General features: G+C 36.7%; 1 protein-coding gene across 1 annotated transcript; it reads right to left on the reverse strand.

The window, feature by feature from the left end:
* Window positions 1-15482: 15482 nt before the first annotated feature.
* Window positions 15483-18347, reverse strand: LOC136411024 (G protein-activated inward rectifier potassium channel 3-like). Its single transcript, XM_066393429.1, has 6 exons — window positions 18086-18347; window positions 16598-16893; window positions 16335-16540; window positions 16034-16284; window positions 15752-15982; window positions 15483-15698 (listed from the first exon to the last, which is right to left on the reverse strand). The coding sequence occupies exons 1-6, from the start codon at window positions 18235-18237 to the stop codon at window positions 15488-15490; spliced, it is 1347 nt and encodes a 448-aa protein (XP_066249526.1). The 5' UTR covers window positions 18238-18347; the 3' UTR covers window positions 15483-15487.
* Window positions 18348-19147: the final 800 nt, after the last annotated feature.

The following is a 19147-nucleotide window of genomic DNA, read 5'->3' on the forward strand; positions in this document are numbered from 1 at the left end:
TCCTCGTACACGGTGACTTTGAATCTGATACTAAGTAAAACTTTGATCGCAAAACACAAAAGGATATTCCGATTGAAGCAAACTTTGAAAATTATCACTCGGAAGGACCACAAAGGAGTCAATGCAAGTAGAAGTAAACGCAATTTAATCTGTTTGATTTTGTTATGGGTACTCTCCATTTTGAAGAGTTTATCATCAATGCACATAATCAGCGATAACTTCACATCTATCGTAACGTTTCTAAGTTTTGAAGTTACATGGACCAGGCTGTCAGTATTGATACTGGACATTTGTAGTCTTATGAGAAATATTATCATCCATCAAAAGGAGTTTAATGCATCGGCAGAAAAAGTGGTGGCTCTAAGTACTTTAGAGAAACACAGACGAATGTACAATGTGCTTTTGAATTGTTTTAAAGATATTCAAGATATTTACGGAGGAGTTTTAGCTGGATTTGTGTTTTTGAGCATCAACGTGTACTTGACATGCCTTATGAATATGATTTATAAGTTAAAAGGAAGTGGGCTGGGACCTGTAATGACTGATATATTGCGGTTTGTTGTTCAGGTGGTGAGTAAGGTTTAAATTAAATCGTAAATAAAACTTGGTAGATTAAGGATGGAAGCGAATTGAAATATTGAGGGAGAAACGTGAAAAACGAGTAAATGCCTGCTCTTTGTGTTTGGTGATTTTTGAGACTTTCTATATCAGGACTTTAAAATCATAGCAGAGTGGCCATTTTGTTCTTTTTTATAACTTTAACCTTCAAAAACCACATTTTAGAACAAAAAAATTAAGAAAATACGCTGTATTACCAGTACTGTAATCCAAATCTTCAGGATAAATAAAATTCTTTTTGACCCTCGATACTTCTGCATCACGGTAAAAGAGCTGGAATGACCTTTGCCGCTTCATACAATAATTCTTTTTCTTTCAGTTTGAAGTCTGTTATCTAGCCAACATTGGCGAGAATTTATCCAAAGAATTACAAAATACCATCAATATTTACCACGAAGCAGCAGAGAAAACCGATAAAATTCAAAATCTCAAGGATAAAGATGAGATTGTGTTCGAATATGAGATGATTACACATGAAATCTACCAGAGAGGCATAAAGCTTAGTGCCGCAGGCTTCTGCAACATCGATCATTCGATGATTTTGTTTGTTTTGACCAACGTGCTAAACTATTTGATTGTGACTTATCAGTTCATAACTGAGGCTAGATTGGATCAGTAAATAATCTGATTATCGAATAGCCTGGTAAACCTTTAAGGTATACCTCCAGATGTCCCTCCAATTCTTATTTGTGACACAACCTCGTGTTTCAGCTTAGAGAAATGATGAGCAGGTTTCCTTAAATGATATGTTTTAATAAATGACGGAAATTCTTTTTCATTATTGGGTTTCACCGTTAAGGATAAGAAATGTCCCTCAGTGGTTAAGGGATGGGAATAGTCTAAATCATTAAGGAAGACTTGAGTTGATTTGCGGGCCCGGAACACATAAATATTTCACGCAGCTCCATATGTTTTTCCCATTGCACAAATTCAACTCTTTGGAAAAAAACCATTGCTAAAGTCAACTAATCTCCTCTCTACGTCATGCTTTCAGTTTATGCTGAAGATCAACAAAAGAGAACTTCAGAACCCAGATTCGTAGTGCCACCCTAGTCATTGCTCCCCGAGTACGCACAACAAGAAATGCATTGCAGAATTTTACAGGTTTCTCGTTAGTCTATAGCGAGGTCTAAAGTATGCTTTTAAGCCGAGTTTGACTGCAGCTATGAAAGCGCTGAGGAGGAAGATAAACCAGGAGCCGTGTGTGAATTTACTCTTGACCATCATTTTCGAAATCAATCGCCTGCGTTGTACTTTAACGCTTAGGAAACTGTTGGCCGTGAAAGTTGGCAAGCAAATGGCCAAACTCTTCATGATAATCTTTTACAGTGTTCCCTTGCTTTTGCATTCTGCAATGGCACTTTTTTTCAAATAAAAGTTTTTTAGACGTAGCGTCTCCATCCTTCATTTTTGTGCTAATCGGAGAATTCTAACAAGGAGTAGTCTATATATTGCAACGTATAGTATAGTCCATAGTTCGAGTCAGTTATATTTTTTCTTATTATATTTAGGGTAGAATGGGGGAACTAATTTATTCTCGACTATACTGTTTTTATTTTTGCGGTTTTGCAAGCGGCACATAATTTCAGGCTAGAATTTAACGTTGAATCCGATAGATTGCACATAAAGATTGAAATTCTTCGAAATAAATCCGAATTTTTTATATAAAATCTAATATTTAGTCCAACATCCCTTTGATGTATTTTAAGATTCTTTTACTCGTAGAAATAACAGTTTTTGCGTTTGAACGTAATATAACCCCCTTTGAAGCCACGCTCTAATCTCCAAAAGTGATCCATCCCCCACAAACCTGGGCTCCGTTTCTCCATACAAATCCCGACCTCGAAGCGGGATTTTCCTTAAATAATAACGTCCTGGCTCGAAAATATCGTGCTCAGAGTACCGCGGGCCATATTTAATTCAATAAAATACTTCTCCGGGAGTTTGCACCAGTTGAAACTTTCCCCGGAAGTATTTTGTTACCCTGGAACTTGAATTACATGTCCGACTTGTTCTTTATATATATTTCAGTTCTTTCCCTGCAATTTGCGCACGTAAAACTGTCTATGGCGCATTATTTCGCCTGCATTTCAAAGAGAAAAAATAGTTTAATTTTCTCTACAGAGCGACAAAAAGAGATTAATAAAAATATTGAAATAAATATTTACGAGGTAGATTTCCATGCAAAAGGGCGATTTATTGGAGTCTGGATCCGATGATATTTTGGGGGAGATTCGACAATAGAAGACGTGCAAAAAAGACAGAGGTTCGAGGGGATTCTTCGGGCAGATAAAAAACAATCCTTCAGGCTGCCCTTAATAACACTTAATATGGAATGTGTTTCGCTGCAAGGCGGATTTGATTTGACAGGTCGTAAGGGAAACGTTCAGTTGCTTTTGTTATGGAAATCGAAGGTAAAGTGCCCTTCTACCTTAATATGTTTTTAAAGGAAGGCAAGGAAAACCTTTATTATGAGACTTGAAGAGAAATATTTATAGAATTATTTCCAGATCGGAGCTTCCTCAGAGTTTTCTTTTCTAGTCAACAAGACTTATGTGTTACATAATCCCTCTTAACTTACCCTCGATTGCTTTGAACGCAAGCCTAACTCATTGGAGACTAAGAAGGACTTATGTGCTGTATTACTATTTATGTAACATTTCCCAATCTCGAATTCATCGCTTTCAGCACAAGCTTCACTCGTTGTAGGCCGAAAAGGGCTGATTACAGCCGATATTCGTTAACTAGGACAAAGAGGGATTAAGAACTCTTAAAGAGTTGCTCTTATTGAGCCTGACCAGAATAAGCTGATGAAGTCAATTTTATTTTACAAGTTCATGCAACTGTTCTGAACTTCGTCTTAATTGCTCGAAACACAAATCTTCCTTGTTGAAGGTTGAAAAGAACCAATTAGAGTTGGTATTTTTGTGCAGGAAGCGGAGAAGTCAAACTGTATTTCCAAGAATAATTCTTCTAGTTGGAGACTAGGTGAAACTCATCAAATAACTTTCGTAATGAATAAAAATTTCAAGAGAACTCGAAGGGGATAAAGAAATGTTTACACAAATTTAAGTGTGTTCTGGCATGGCAGGCACGTCGTAAGTTAAACGTAAAATTAAAATTAAGCTAGAGAAAGCATTACAACAGCCAATCGTGCTCCTGCGAGTTTCTCACCATGATGGGGTGATAGTTAGGAACGTTTTATCCAATATTAGGGTTAGTGTGCTCCATATTTGCGTGAAGAAATGGAGGTTTGAAAATGGGCCAAAGCACAAACGATTTTTGAGTTTTGAATGCAGGGAACGAGGTAAATGATGTTTGTTTCTGGAAATTAATAACCTAATTGATTGGACGTCTTCATTTTGTTGGTATTGATGTAAATAAGATTAATAGGATATATAGCAAATAAGAAACTCTCAGAAATACCCGACCTAACACTTAAAGAAAAAAAATGTAAAATATTACATTATTTCTCAACATTAAGATTGATTCACTTTCCCGAACGATGTTTTTTGGCTTTTATGCCTTGATTATAATAAGAAGCTTCGAATGTTTCAAAAGGCACCAATCTTAGATTTCATTTCTTCATCATTGAGCAATCTCTTTCTACCGAGCCATTTTTTCAAGTTTAGGAATAAAAAATAATCTAAGGGGGCTAAGTTTGATCAACAGGGTGGGCGAGGAAAATTTCGAAACCAACTTGATCGATTTTGACTATAACGATGACGAAAGCGTGGACTGGTGCGTTGTCTTGATGAAACAATGCTTCCTTTTTTCATCAAATGTGGTTGCTTTTTCCTAATTTCTTCGCTCAAGCGCTACAATATATTTATATAATTTTCTCTGTTTATTGGTTTTTCTTTAGGGAGATAGTCAATAAAAATTATCCCACGTGCATCTCAAAAAACTGATGTTATCACCTTTCCTGTAGATCGAACGGTTTTCGCCTTTTTTGGAGCGGAATTTCTCCTTTGAGTCTGTAAGTAATTGCGGCACACATCTTGCACACAACTTTCTTAAAACCAATTGTTCGGTCAAAATGCGATGTACAGTACTTTTTGAAGTGCCTATCATGTGTGCTACCTTGCTCAATTTTAGCCGACAGTCTTCGAGTACAGTTTTGGTGATTTTCACCACAATTTCTAGAATGGTTATCTCATTGAGTTGGCCAACACGGATTTCATCTTGGCAGCATCTACGACCGTGTTTAAGCTCTACCACCCAATATTTTACAGTTGTTAATGAAAGATCAGATTCTCCCAGAATAGAATCTATTTCTGCTTTGATGTGGGAAGACCTCTCAAATGGAAATATTGAATCACGTATCTTTAACCAATTTTTTCCATGTTCACAAAATCTCTAAAAGCGCTCCTTAAAAATGGCTCCAACATAAACACAAATCAACGTAGCACCCTGTCGTTTTTTAAAATTTAGACATAAGCTTTTTAAAGTTAGGTCCATGTAATATAGGCAAATTTTTTACAAAAAATCGCTATCTATATGTCAAGTAAAATACTTCTGAGACTGTTTTGTTCATTTTTAGAAGTGAGTGTAGTTGTCGCATTGTTTGAAGATGATCAACAAGAGAAAAGTCTGGTAGCAATTTCTGTGGTCCGAGTATTCATAAAAGATGAGAAGGAGTTGCACCCGAATCGATGGGTACAGTAGCAGTAACATGAGAAGAACCCTTTCACAAATTAGCCAATCAAGCTCAAGAATACTCCCTATGGGAGTACAAAAGTCATAATTGAGCATAACTTTACTTGAAGTCAGTAATATATTACATTATATCTAATTATCATCCTTCTTTACCAGCATTCTAGTTAGGCACTAATTCACAAATAATAATTAGATATGTACAAACATTATTCACCAAAAATAATATCAACGAATTATCAAGGGGGAAAAAACCCGCAATACTCAAGCGCTGACTCCTTTGACTCACTTCTCTGGCAAACTTCAAATACCTCCTTCGAACTATCAGAGAATCTTCCCCCACTATTGAGATTGTATTGGAAGTTTGATGAGCTTTGTTATGACATATATCAATGGTTCTTCTGGTTTCCGTCCAGATTTGTTCGCCCATAATTGCAAGAATGATTATATAAATCTAGAAAAAGAGAGATATTTGAAGTGTGTAGCCGCAGCAACAATAGCAAATTTTGATTATGTTTTTTTTGATAATGATACTGGCGATGTTATTCAACATGATGATACTGAAGTTGAAGAGGATAATACTTGTTCTTACCGAAAAAGGGAAAGAATATATGACCTTGGAAAACTTATTTTCTGTCATAATCCAGGTTTTTTCATTGAAAATGACCATTGATAACACATGAAGCAAAAGAGAGATGGCAATGAAGGTAGCAGCTCCCAATGCAGGTCCGAATATTCTGTTAAACCTTTCAATATTCCTTACAAGATCTGAATATTCTTCACTCAAACTAAACCTTTTTCCCTGATATAAATTGTAATTAAACTTCTCAAACTGCTTCTTTATATAGAAGCTCAAAATACAGCAGCCTATCATCAAGAGCTCTACTTTTTGAACCACAATGTTGCTCATTAATGTTATTACATACATCATATGGTTTGATCTTGAGACGTTGATAATAGCATAGTACCCTCTCCAAGTAAAATAAAACCAGCCATAAGTGATGCTCAATACAAGTGTTATATCATAACTTTCCATGTAGCATGATTTCAGAAGTAAATCTAAGCATTTTTCGTTATTTAAAATGCTTATTGTGCAAAGAAGATTGGTGGTGAACAATGTGCATAGAGTAAGGACCCCTGAAACGATTACGGGTAAAGGGGCTCTGGATTTTAGTAGGTAAAGACCAAAAACGATTTCTGTTGCGGTAAGAATGCAAGTGGTTATTATTATTAAGATTTGATGCAGCCTTTTTAGCTTCTTATGGCTTACTAGGAATAGGCCGAGTATGGAGAAGAGAATTCTTGTTGGCAGTAAGAAGTATTGGATTATTGTTGCCATCAGAACAGTATTTAGATTAGAAATGACAACGCAAACAATGGCAAATGTGAATCTATTGGTAATTATTTCAAAGCTTTATCCCTGTTTCGAGAAATGACGAGTGCTTTGAGTTAATAATTCAAGGGAAACATATAATTTCCTTAATGGCTATTAAGGATTTTTGTTTGCACTTAGATTATTTGTATTTTATATCACAGGAATTCGTGGAGCAACAATAAATAATATAATGAACGAATAGGCTGGGATGGGCGACTTTTATCGAGGAGTGGAACTTTATTCAGGGTCGGGGCTTTAGCCAGGGGTGGAGCTTCATCGAGGGCTGAAATCTTCGCTTAGATGTATAAAAAATATTGGATCCTACGTGATGCCACTGTAAACTGCAATATGTATATATCAAAAATTTACTGTCACACCCATATCTGATATCAAAGACAGAATGCAGAGATGTCTCTAAAGGGATATGAAATTAGAGCAAATTACTTTGATGTCTAGAGAAATTCCAGACTTCTTGGAACTTCCAGTGACGTGGAGGTTTCAGTTTCGAAAATATCATAACAGGGGTGGGGTCTATTATGACATAAAAAATTATGAATTGCCAATGGCCAACAATGGGGGTGGAGCTTGCCTAAGGGCGGTGCTATAAAGATGACCTCTTCTTGATTAACTGGAGTATTGAGGGCGGGGTTTTATTTTTCTATCTAACTATAATATTCAGTAGTAATCTGTGGAATGACAGCAAAGCAGATTTTCTTGTGAATTTTCATTTTCTAATTTTATGTTTGTTTATATTAATTCTACCTATTTTTGAATAAAAACAAAAAATTCTGCTCTTAAAATGTTATTGTAGTATTATAGCAGTGTTCGTTGTCAGGTGGCTTTTGGAAATATTACAAAATATATTTTATAATAATTAATGATATTCTGATTCGTTTTTAAATGATTGTCAATCTTCAATGGTTTTTTTTCCCTTACAAGTTTTGTTTTTATTGTAATAAACCTCTTTGAATTTATTTTTCGGAAAGATACGAAACCTTTCCATTATAGTTGTCACTACAGCCATGGATATTTTATCAAATTTAACAAATATTTTTGGTGAAACCTTCCTTCTTACATTACCACAAGGCTGCAAATCCAAATTATCTAAAAGATGCTTCTGCACAGCCTCATTTTTAGTACCGATTATTTCCATGGGTGGGATTATCTGTATATCATACCTGGTTCATCAAAATCCCAATACATCTTCTGGCAATTACGGGTACCTATTTATGAATTTGTTAATATTCCTGGCTAATATCATAATAAGCATTCAACTGCTCTGTACAGGTTTAAAAAAACCTACTTCAAGGAACCTTTTACGCCACAAGAACTATAACATTCAGATTCTTCTATACGGAATACTAGAGAGCATGAAATTTGGCTTAATATTCACGAATGCTATCTTAACCATAAAGTCGAACATTTTAATTGTTGAGATATTTTTATTTAGCATTCTTGTGTTGCGAGTAGAAGCCGCAATGCTCTACTTAAGTGGTTTGATTTGGAATGTTATATGTGATTTCAAAGCTTTGAATGAGAATTTAGAACTCTGGCTACCCTTGGAGACGGTGCAGAAGTTGGGATCGCAGCACCATAATCTTCTCAATGATCTAAATCAGTTGAAGAGAATCACAGGGCCTATTATTGTCATTTGTACTTTCTTGCAGATAGTAATGCTTCTGCACAACTTTGTTAATTTAGTTTCGCAGGACAATTATCATTTTATGAATTACTATACGATTGCCAGGAGTCTAATTATTGTTGCCATGGTCTCGGTAAGTCATACCTGAACCATATAGATCTGTTCTATCTTTAGCTTATACAGGGTGGTGTATCGAAAACGAAACAGGCATTTTCAGGTATTTGAAAATTTATTTTCGAAAAATGCTCGGACACGTAAACTTTATATTCAAGGGGGACACATTATGAAAGTATACTCGCTCCTTTCACATCAATCCCCTAGACGGGGTAAGTTAAACGTCTAAAATTTTAAATGAAATAATCCATCACTCGTTAAATAATTCGGTACTTCAAATTAATTTTTTTTGGGGGTGGGTTTGATTCTCTTAAGTAGTTAAAATTATTAGAATTCTTTTGAAAAACCAGTCAAAAGTGCCTACTTTGTGTTATTTTTGATTTAGTTGTTGCTAATTTCACATTATTAATTTACATCGGACAATATAACTTTTGATCAAATTTCTCGAAAGCTGCTGAATCAAAAATAGTCAAATTGGGGGTCATTATAACGAGAGTCGAAAGACCTTTCAAACAAGGTACTACTCAATCCTACTTTCCATTTAAGATTTTAGGGGTTTAACTCACTCCGACCAAAGGGTTGATGTGGAAGGAGTATACGTTCATAATGTGTCCCCCTCGAATATAAAGTTTATGTGTCCGAGCATTTTTCGAAAATAAATTTTCAAATACCTGAAAATGCCTCTGTTTCGTTTTCGATGTGCCACCCTGTACGAACTTTGGCATATACGAAAGATCAGGAAAAAGTGTTATTTGTCGTTTGTTCGCTTTTTGAAATCAGGACCGTGTTCGAAGAGTTTGGAAAGAGAACTAAAGTGACGAATTTTTTAAATTATTTTCTCTTTCAATTATTAAAAAAAAACCGCAATTCTTTTGAAAAGCAAGATACGACACTGTTTTTAACAAACTGTGAAGGTTCATAGAATACTATAGTGGAAGTTGTGCGTGACTGCCCGAGGAGGCTTTAAAAAAGGATTGAAAATAGGCCGATTAAATGGAGTACGTATTATACATTTCGCTTGGCACTGTATACATTTTTTGATATTGTGAACACATAAATCATGAATGAATTTTATGAATTGCGACGGTATACCAGCTCTGTTGGTTTTCTGAATCTGAACAAATTTACAATAGAGAAAAAAGATCCACTGAAATGTATATTTAAAAAAAAATAAAACATCCTGTCTATTGTTCGTGGACTATGTCTGCCGGTTTTTGAGATATCCAACCGCCGCATAGAACATGTTCAATTTGGTGATATAAAAGATAGCTGGAATAAACTTTCGCTTGTATCGTGATTGCAAACGAACTTTCTTTCAGATTGATGTGATTTGTTTGGCAAATGCGGCTGAAAACCTTCTCGCGATTGTGCGAAAATCCATATATATTTGTCACAACATGATGCAGAACCTCGATAGCGCCTTGATACTAAATGAAAGGGACTACTTGCTCCACTACTACAAAGTAATGGCCCAAGAAGCCTTTCATAGAGGTGCAGAATTCAGCGCTTCAGGATTTTTCCCCGTTGATCACTCAACGATCTTATTTGTGGTTACCAATATATGCACGAATCTTGTGGCATTGTGCCAGTTCAATACTAAATAAGTGATGAATAAATGGAGAATTGTTATCTAAAGACAAGTATAAACCGCCAATTTCTCTTATATTTTATAATCCCTTAAACACCAAAACCCTTTCCGTATAATTAGCGGCAAAAACACCGAGAATAGCGGGCTTAATTTCCAAAAACAATCCCCTAAATCTCCAGTGTTTTTGAGCCTCCCAGCGTTTTTTAATCGAGGGATCCACTTCAATTAACTTCACCCCTCCAGGGAGGAGGGCAAATATCCCTTGCGCCAGCCCTAATTATTATCATGCTTAAAAATGGTTAGCCTCGATTTGTTTACTTATAAAAATTGCTTGACCGGCCTTAAACCCCTTTACATATTCAGTTCACGTTTTATTTACCCCATTGCCCGATTTTAAATTCTGTTCATCTCACACATCCTCACTCTCATATTATCATTTTTTCATCTCTTTTAAACCCATTTTAACGTTTAGAAATTGAGCAAGTTGGGCTTAATCGTGGAATGTTAAGTGCGCCAGCCTTCGTGGAGGCAAACCAAAGGCGAACTCTGTAGTCGAAAGTGGTGAATCGATGGTCATGATAAAAAAAATGCGTTATTAGGGCGTCATCCATCATATTTCAGCCTTCAGCGTCATTCTTGGGACGTCTTTAGAATGGGCAGAAAAAGCGCATTAGATAAACCTTTATCGTTTTTGTTCGTGTAGGAAGGAAGATGTTACAGTTTAATGTGGGGCTGGGACAGGCCCGGATTTATGCTTTTTCTTTCAATTTGAAGCCTAGGTGGGTTAGTTCAGGTTAGTTTGGTGTAGATATGGATCCCATTTTCTTAGAAAAATTGGGTTTCTGGCCTCAAAATGCGAGGGCAGGCAGTTTCAAGCTAGACCAGAAGCTGATATGGGACCAGGCATTGCTAAATTGTTCCTCTCGAGTGGAGCGATCTGCAGACAATAATACAGAGTGTCCTAAAAACATATCGAGAAACTTTAAGAGGTGGTGGAAGGCATCAATACATATTTTTTATTAAATAAACATATGCCCGTAAATTAGCCCTTTGAGCAGAAACAGGCCAATATGGTTTTAGTCATTATAACCACTTTTTGTTCGTGTTGTACGTTGCTTTAATGATAAATAAACGATGGCTTACAGTAATTGTTCAAAATGTCGATCATTTGCTTCCATACAAAGATTGCACCGTCAGTTCATTGATTCGCGGACTCTATGAGCTATTTCGGGAAAGGCTTCTAGATGGGTGCAACTGGTCATTATTTTTTGTAAGGGGCCTTCCTCACTACGAGTAGGCGTGTCGTAGACCAGAGATTTGAGATAACTTCAAAGGAAAAAATCCAGGGTGTTGAGATCAGGAGAACGGGCGGACCAGGCTACAGCATCTCCTCTTCCAATCCACCGGTGCATGTCAGTAAGTACTTCAAACAAGAAATTAACATATATTTTTTGTTTCGTGAGTATGTGTTTATTAAAGAAAAAAGTTTGTGCTGATGTCCTCCACCTTAAATTTTGTCGGTATATTTTTGGGACGTTCTGTATACAGAACGTGCCCAATCTACTCACACTCTCATCCGACAACTTCGTTCCAATTTTATTTTCATCTGCTGCGATGTCTTTTCTCTAGCTGCTGCTCCCCCTACGCATTGAAAATATTACTTTTCCACCTAAAAAAATATTCAAAGGGGTTGCACCAAAGCAACCTCTCTATTGGCATTCACTCTCAATTTTCATATTTATGAGCTTATGGTTTTTACAAGTCCCTTGACCCCGGTTGGTAATATATATGCGAATCTCCCCAACAATTCGCAACCATCAAGGGAAACATGCTCTGTTAAAATTCGCCCTGAATAAAATATTTTTACTACACACCTTGTTTCTTTCAAATTGTCTCTCTTTCTGATGATGATAAACGAGGTTTTTTCAAAAAGGTTTTAATTTAACATTCACAAGCACAATCATTTTTTTCCGAGCAAAAGAATTATTAATGAAGCCGTTAAAAGGTTTACTATTGTCGTTTTTCCGCACGAATTCCCTTCATGGTCCGTAATAACACACAATCAATCATTAACGCAATCACAATTGAAAACGCACAACTTATTTTCAAGATCCATAGGGGGAGTAATAAATGTGGTGAATTTGCGTGGTGATAAATCAGACACCAAATCCCCGAAAAATTCCTCCAATAAAAGGAAACCCTTGTTCTACTTATGCATAATCGTGTCTTATTCGAGGAAACTTCTGGAAACTTTTAAAAAGCGTCTGCATATTTCAAAGCGATCTGTGCGCCCCATCTTGTTCGACACACACCGAGTTTCACTCTTAGACAAACAGAATCTAAACCAAAATTTATAAAAGTTTCCAACTCAATGTAGTTGAAAGTCCCTGGAGAAGTTTTCCTTCCTCAGGAACTAATTCTATTGCCACAGCAATGGCAAAATTTTTTGATTTGAAGATTTTCTTAGGTGCTCAGATCATTTATTCCGTTTCCGTACAGTTCCTTTACTACTAAATCGGCACTAAACCTTTCCGATTCCAAGCCGGAACTTACGAGAAGATTACGCCTTTTGTCCGGGATTTAATCTTCCAACATGGGATGTCAAGTTGGGAGAACAACTTCTTTGTTTGCCCCGGTTTCGAGTATCTCACTTCCGAATTAAGCCTCGGCTTCGAAAAAAAGAGGCGAGAGCGTATGCAAATTAACACTTACATATGTAAGCAGTTTCAGTTTTTATCTCGAGACCTTTGGGGCCTCAATTTGATTCCTGCAAGCCCAAATCCCGCGCTCCCCAAGCAGCTTACCGCGGCGGTTTTCGGCTTTGCTTCATAAATATACAAAGTCTGTGAAGATTGCAGTGAAACAGTTTTGGTGTGGTTGAGGTTAAATATTCAAATGTTAGATTCGCTAAATTGGAGCATATGTAATTAGGAAGATAAACTGAGTTGAAATTTGGGTATATTAGACTTCAGCAATCAGGGGGTTATACAAGCTGATATAGCTCGTTCCGTACGTGTATCTAAATCTTATATACATTTTACCCCTCTATCACGGACTTGATAGCAAGCGATGATAGTGAGGAACTAGTACATTAGCTAAAGCGTTTTCAGGTGACATGGTATTTACTAGTATATTCGAAATTTTAACTCACGTGAGGTGAGGTGATGATAGTTTTCAGAGGCGGCTAGAACAGACAAGCATGGTTGTCGATGGGCACCTCCCTAGAGCCGGTCTGGTAATGTACACAGGTAACGCAGAAATGATTTTCATAGTTTTGCCATACGCTTTTAGCAATGGCGATAATGAGAAAACATCCAATAGGTAGCTTTTAGAGGTAATTAAAACGTGCGGAAAAAATTTAGAAGGGGACTGGTCATTTTACCTCACTATCACGCATATTTATAAAGGATAATAGTGAGAAATTATGCCTACTGCCGTCTACCTCACTATCACACTTTTTTGAGTCGCGATAGTGAGGAACTATAATATTATAAAGTGAGCATGTTTTCAACCCGATTAAAATAAACAAAAACGAAATAAATTGGTGCTTTTCATTATTTTATCAGTTTAAAAGGTTATCTTAATGGGGGACGCGGTTGATGGGGCAACGGGGAAATGGCTGATTAAACGAGATATATTTTAATGGGTTTATAATGGTAAATATGCAGAGGACTTTGACAATGAATGCACCAATCACTCTATGTTATTCCGTAGTTTTAATTCTCATATTAAGCTGACGGATATCAAGGAACTTATCCATCATAAAATCAATAGATACCTTCTCTGCACAAATACCTCACTTCATTACCCACTTAATTCCAATCTGTCCCCTTTAGATAACGAATAAATTGACTTTCAGAGCAATAAGATCTCAATCAAATTTGCGTCTCTTGTCGAACAAACACTCCACTCATATCTGCTGACCCTGTAGAAAAAAAATGGGCACAAATTCGATAAGAAATTGAAACCCCAACGTAAATTGTGGAAATTTATTCGATTGGTCTTTTGCTTCCTTTCCAAAGCAAATAAATAAATATCGCCTCAGCCGGAAACTTTTAGCGCGGAATTCCGGGGGTTTAGATTTATGGAGCCAGGAAACTCCGGTCTTTAACTTTGCTATGGATTTTATGTACAGCCAGAGAAATATATCGTCCATTTATACCTGGAAAGTGTCAAAACAGTAAAGGTATCGATAGGTGGGACCAGCACAGCAACCAGGTTTGATTGGAAAAGTAAAACTTCTTTGCGAAGTTTGTGACAAGTTTTTAAAACTTCAGATTTTGCCCCACCAAAGTTTGCCAATATCTCTGGCCCCCAATGGAAGATCCAAAAGTAATTAACGTTATGCTTAAGTTCACGAAATTTTTTCAACTCTTGCTCTAAAGCTTGCGAACATTTTTCTCAGCTCTTCAAAGTGTGTCTCCATATTCAATCCTGTCCCTTGCTCCCTCAGAAGTTTGTGACGCTTTTTCAACTTGTGAAAAATCATATCTCTGGGCCTTTTATATAATTTTGCCCTCTCTCGCTCTCTCTCTTTCTGGAGTTTGTGATACTTTTCAACTCATGAAAATATACGAAGGATTGTCTTCAGTTTATGATACGTTTAAAAATTTTCTGTTTAAATTTCGTCCCTTTAAAGTTTGTCAGTGTTTGCAGCTTTCATTGAATAATTTAAGGTTGCTCGGGGTTTGTGATAATTTCGAATCGGCTGCATAAGCGACAAATTTCAAATCAGCTTTACCACCGATTTAAGCGAGTTCGAAAGCTATTAATCACCCTTTGGAGTACAGTCTGTTTACTTTCGGAAACACCTCATTAATACTCTTAATCGAGGAAATTAAAACCGATAAAAAGCAATTTAAAAAATTATTCGCCCGAGCTTTTAATAAGATAAATTGCAGCAAACTTACTTTTTTTCAATCCTTTAGGGCTGAATTAAAGATCGCAAAGTTTAATTATGTAGTTCTGCGTTTCGAATCGAAGATACCCCAGGGGGGTCATCAAGATAATTGGGAAAAATTATGCAGAGAAACGCGCAAATCTCCAAAAGTAATAAGTTTAAAAGCCCCCAGACTTACGAGACCTATTTAAATCTTGGCCTTGTAAAAAGGGCCTTTTTACCCAACAACGGCTTTTCATACATCTGCGATATCGCGTTCCTCCCTGATGTTATTACAAAATTACTCGTTTAGGGGTTATTTGCGGAAGAGCAAATGGAAAGCAAACATTGCTTTATAACTTCCTTCATTAGAATTTCGTTTATTGTGTGTCTAGAGGACTGTAATTGGGAATAAGTTTTCACATCACCAAATCGCGATACGAGGGTGTTGAAATATTGCCTGTTAAAATAATTGTTTACGCAAGGGTGGACTGTATTATTTTATTGCAGACCTTGGCCTAAACGTATGCGAAGAGTCTCCAAAAAGGAAAAAAACTTTTAGAAAATTCTGAGAGCTTTGTTTTTGCCAACAGCAATAAAAAATACTAAATTGAATTAACTTTTATATTTCCTAATATCATGCACGCTCTCCATATGAAACAACTTGTAAAACACATCAGGAATCCTCTCCTCTTTCGTCTTCACATCCACCACATGCCTCAACTGCTCATCCTCATCCTCCGGTATACTCTCCAACCTACTCTGGTCTCTCAGACCTTTCTGTTGTAAACTACCACCTCCGTTCTGCTTGAAGTACATTGTTAACCTTCAAAAACCACACGTCAGCTTTATGAGCAACATTTCTAGCCCCAAACCAACCTCGATTGCATCTCTGCCAGTTTCCTGGCACTGCACAAAGGAGTGTCGAACGGGATAACTTGCTTGAATTTCTTGTAGTCCACGACATGGGTATTTTGCACGTCATCATAGTCCACACAAGGTAGGAATCTGTGTCCCCACATTATGTCTGCGTTGCTATATGACGTGCGATTTTGAGACACTTGTCCTGTTATGGTAGAACTGCCTTCAGCTACTGCCACTATCTCATATCTAAAATCATGTTGAAGTTAGTTTTCCTTGGTGGTGGTCAGCAGCACCGACCTGGTGTGGAGGAACTCTAAAGGGCGGAATTTCCAGAGAGGACTGCCCTCGTCTATCACGTGTTCAATCTCCAAGGGAAAAATGAGCAGGCCATGAGGTTCTATCGTCATCTCAATCATCTCGAAATCCTCATCCAGCTTGTCCTGCTCCTTGTCGATGTAGTATAAGGAGATATGAGTGCCGCACCAAATTTTCCTGGAAAAATCGTGGATTCGGAATATGAAACACATCTTTCCATCTCGCAGGCACACCTAAAATGGTCTTATCACCAATGTTACGAATGACTGAAAAACTGACTTACCACTGCTCTTTTGCTGAAGATGGCTGAAGAATTAGAAAACGGTTTCGAGGTCTTCACGTAGACCACACTGACCAACGCTCCCTGGACGAAGGTGTTAAAAATAGCCTGTAACATCAGTAGTACCCAACCACCCACACAATGCTCTGTGGGATACCTATAACCATAACCTATAGTAGTCATGGTCTCAATGCTTAGAAGAAGATAGCCTTCAAAATATATTTAACATAAATTCATTTTATAAAGAGGCTCAAAGTGAGTTTTACCAGTGAAAGTTTTAGCATTGACAATACAAGATTGGTTTTTGACCACGTTGTCGAAATCGCCACTCGTTTTAGCCAGGAACATCCAAAGGAAGCTGAAGAGGATGAAGCAGGCTAAGTTGACTAGGAAGAGAGTGGTCAGGATCCATCTCCACTGAAGGGTGAGAAGGGTGTTCCCCAAGTCTCGGAAATAGTACAAGCTCTTGTGGGGAAGTTTTTTGAGAAAGGTGTTGAGCCTGCCTGATTTCCTGACTATTCGGGCCAGGTAGCATTTCTTGGCAAAGCTGGATGTGTATTTTCTAGGAAATAGTTAACTTTTGATGATCAGACTTGACTAAATTAGATAGAATTAGGGAAAAAAAATTACTCAAATCCTTCATTTGTTGGCATTTGGAGGTGACTACTCAGTTTTATTCGGAATTTTTTACTTAATTTTCGAAAGTTTGTGCTTATTTTCAATATGGACCTGAGATATGATTTTTCCAGAAATAGTGAAGTTAGCTATGCTTTTTCAACTTCTAAAAATTCGCATATCTACAAATTATGAATAATTTTTGAGTCTAAATTTCATATTTTCAGAGTTGGTGGCAATGTTTTAACCTCACTCTAATTCCTCACTTGTTGGTGATACTTTTTCAACTTTTCACAATTCATCTCTATAAATTTGATCACTAATTTGGATGTTCAGCAAACAGATTCTCAACTCATCTCACTCATTTTCAATTCTTAATTTTATTCCCTGATAAGTTTGTGACTATTGTTCAACACTGCACTATTCACCTCTTTACAGAACTTATGAATAGTTTTGGCGCTCACAAATGAATAAAAAATTTCATATTCCAAAATTTGCGCCAATTTCGAACTCTTACTATTAGACAATGACTTACATTTCCCTTTAAGCTTCTAATACTGTTTCAATTCTTAAAAATTGATCTCTCTCAAGTTTATAAATAAATTTTCGGAGCTCATCAGCGATTGCATATTTAATTTGAAGCACATTTTCAACCTTTGCCTTTTCAACCCTTTCCGAAGTTTAATTTCACCGCATTTACACAGTGAGACTTTATGTCTCCAAAATTTGGGATCTTCTACATTAATTATTTGGAAGATGTAAATTGTTAAATTTGACTGAAGCCTAAAATCGCTTTGTAAACATTAAAAGCTACGGAGTTCTCCCTTTACAGAGCTTTCACAGAAATCAACAGATCGGAGCTGTAGTTTAGCTTAAAGTTGCTTGATTTGGAAGATATAGTTTTGCTAATTTTGGTCTCTGAAGAAAATTATGAAGTGAAGGAAATGGAGAACAACAATGCGAAAAATTGGAAAAATATCAGAAGACATGGAGCGACTGTGGAAGCCCAGATATTTAGTTCCAAGAAAAATATTGTTTTCAAACCTTTTAGGACAAATTGAGATATTTCGAAGAGCTTCTTTTTGCACAATTATTCAAATTAGTCACAATTCATGTAAAATTAAACAATAAAGACGTACCTCTTTCTCCTTTGCTTCCTCAACACCAACAAAGGCTCCAATGATTTGACTGTATCAGTAGGACTCAACCCTTCTTCCCCACTATCGGTATCACTAAACTCATCAAACTCAACTTCGACATATTGGTCAGTGTTCGCATTATATTCCAGCATTCTAAATTGCGAGATTCGTTCTCGTAGATATGCTTTATCTCGTCGGAAATATCTTATTTGTTTTTGATTACTCAACTGCTTAAGCTTTCAGTCAACTGCACATTAGCGAATCTCCGTGATTATTGATTCAGGAGTTTTTATGACTGAAACCGTTTACGATTACTTTAAGATAAGACATGTGTTTACAAAATTTGTAGGTAGGAATTCGAATGTGTGTATACACAAGTTCTGGGTTGGCGAGTGTTAAAACTACCGAGGAGTTGAATTAATCATCGCAAAATACAAGGGATTAGTTGAAAAAGGGATGATGCGAAGTAGGGGAAAGGAGAAGAAATGAAAATGAAAAAATAATAAATAAATAGTTAAGGAAGTAAGTAAATAAATCAACACGAGAGAAGATGCGAAAAAGAACCACGTAAAGATTGCTCCTTGGTATTAAAGCTCTTGAACTTGGAAATTGGAACGTGGTAACTCCTTACGATGAAGAAATGGTGATTTCCACTTCTACTGCGGCGTCGGAACACACCCGAAAAATGGAAAATTCGCGGAAGCAGAAAATGCAGCTTCAGGGCAATTTGAGGAACCGAAACATTGGGAGATTGAAACTTCAATAGCTTTTACGGTTATAACCAGCTATATTTTTAACTAATTCCGACCTCTGCAGTGTTCTCCGCTTTTTGAGATCCGAGATGAAGACATAATTAAATAAATAAGCAGCAGAGAGGGTATTAGTGTTAAAATGAAATTTTCGCTCCCCGGCTTGTTATTTCCTCACTCTTAAAGACTTCCGCTTTAAAAAACAGCGGATTTGGCGTTGAGCGAGAGCACGAATTTAAATTGCGATAAACATTGGCCCAGATTTCTGCCATTGTTTAGTAGGATGATTTAGTCGAGAGTATTTTTTTCCAAT

Source organism: Euwallacea similis, chromosome 9 (genome assembly GCF_039881205.1).
Source record: "Euwallacea similis isolate ESF13 chromosome 9, ESF131.1, whole genome shotgun sequence".
NCBI lineage: Eukaryota > Metazoa > Arthropoda > Insecta > Coleoptera > Curculionidae > Euwallacea > Euwallacea similis.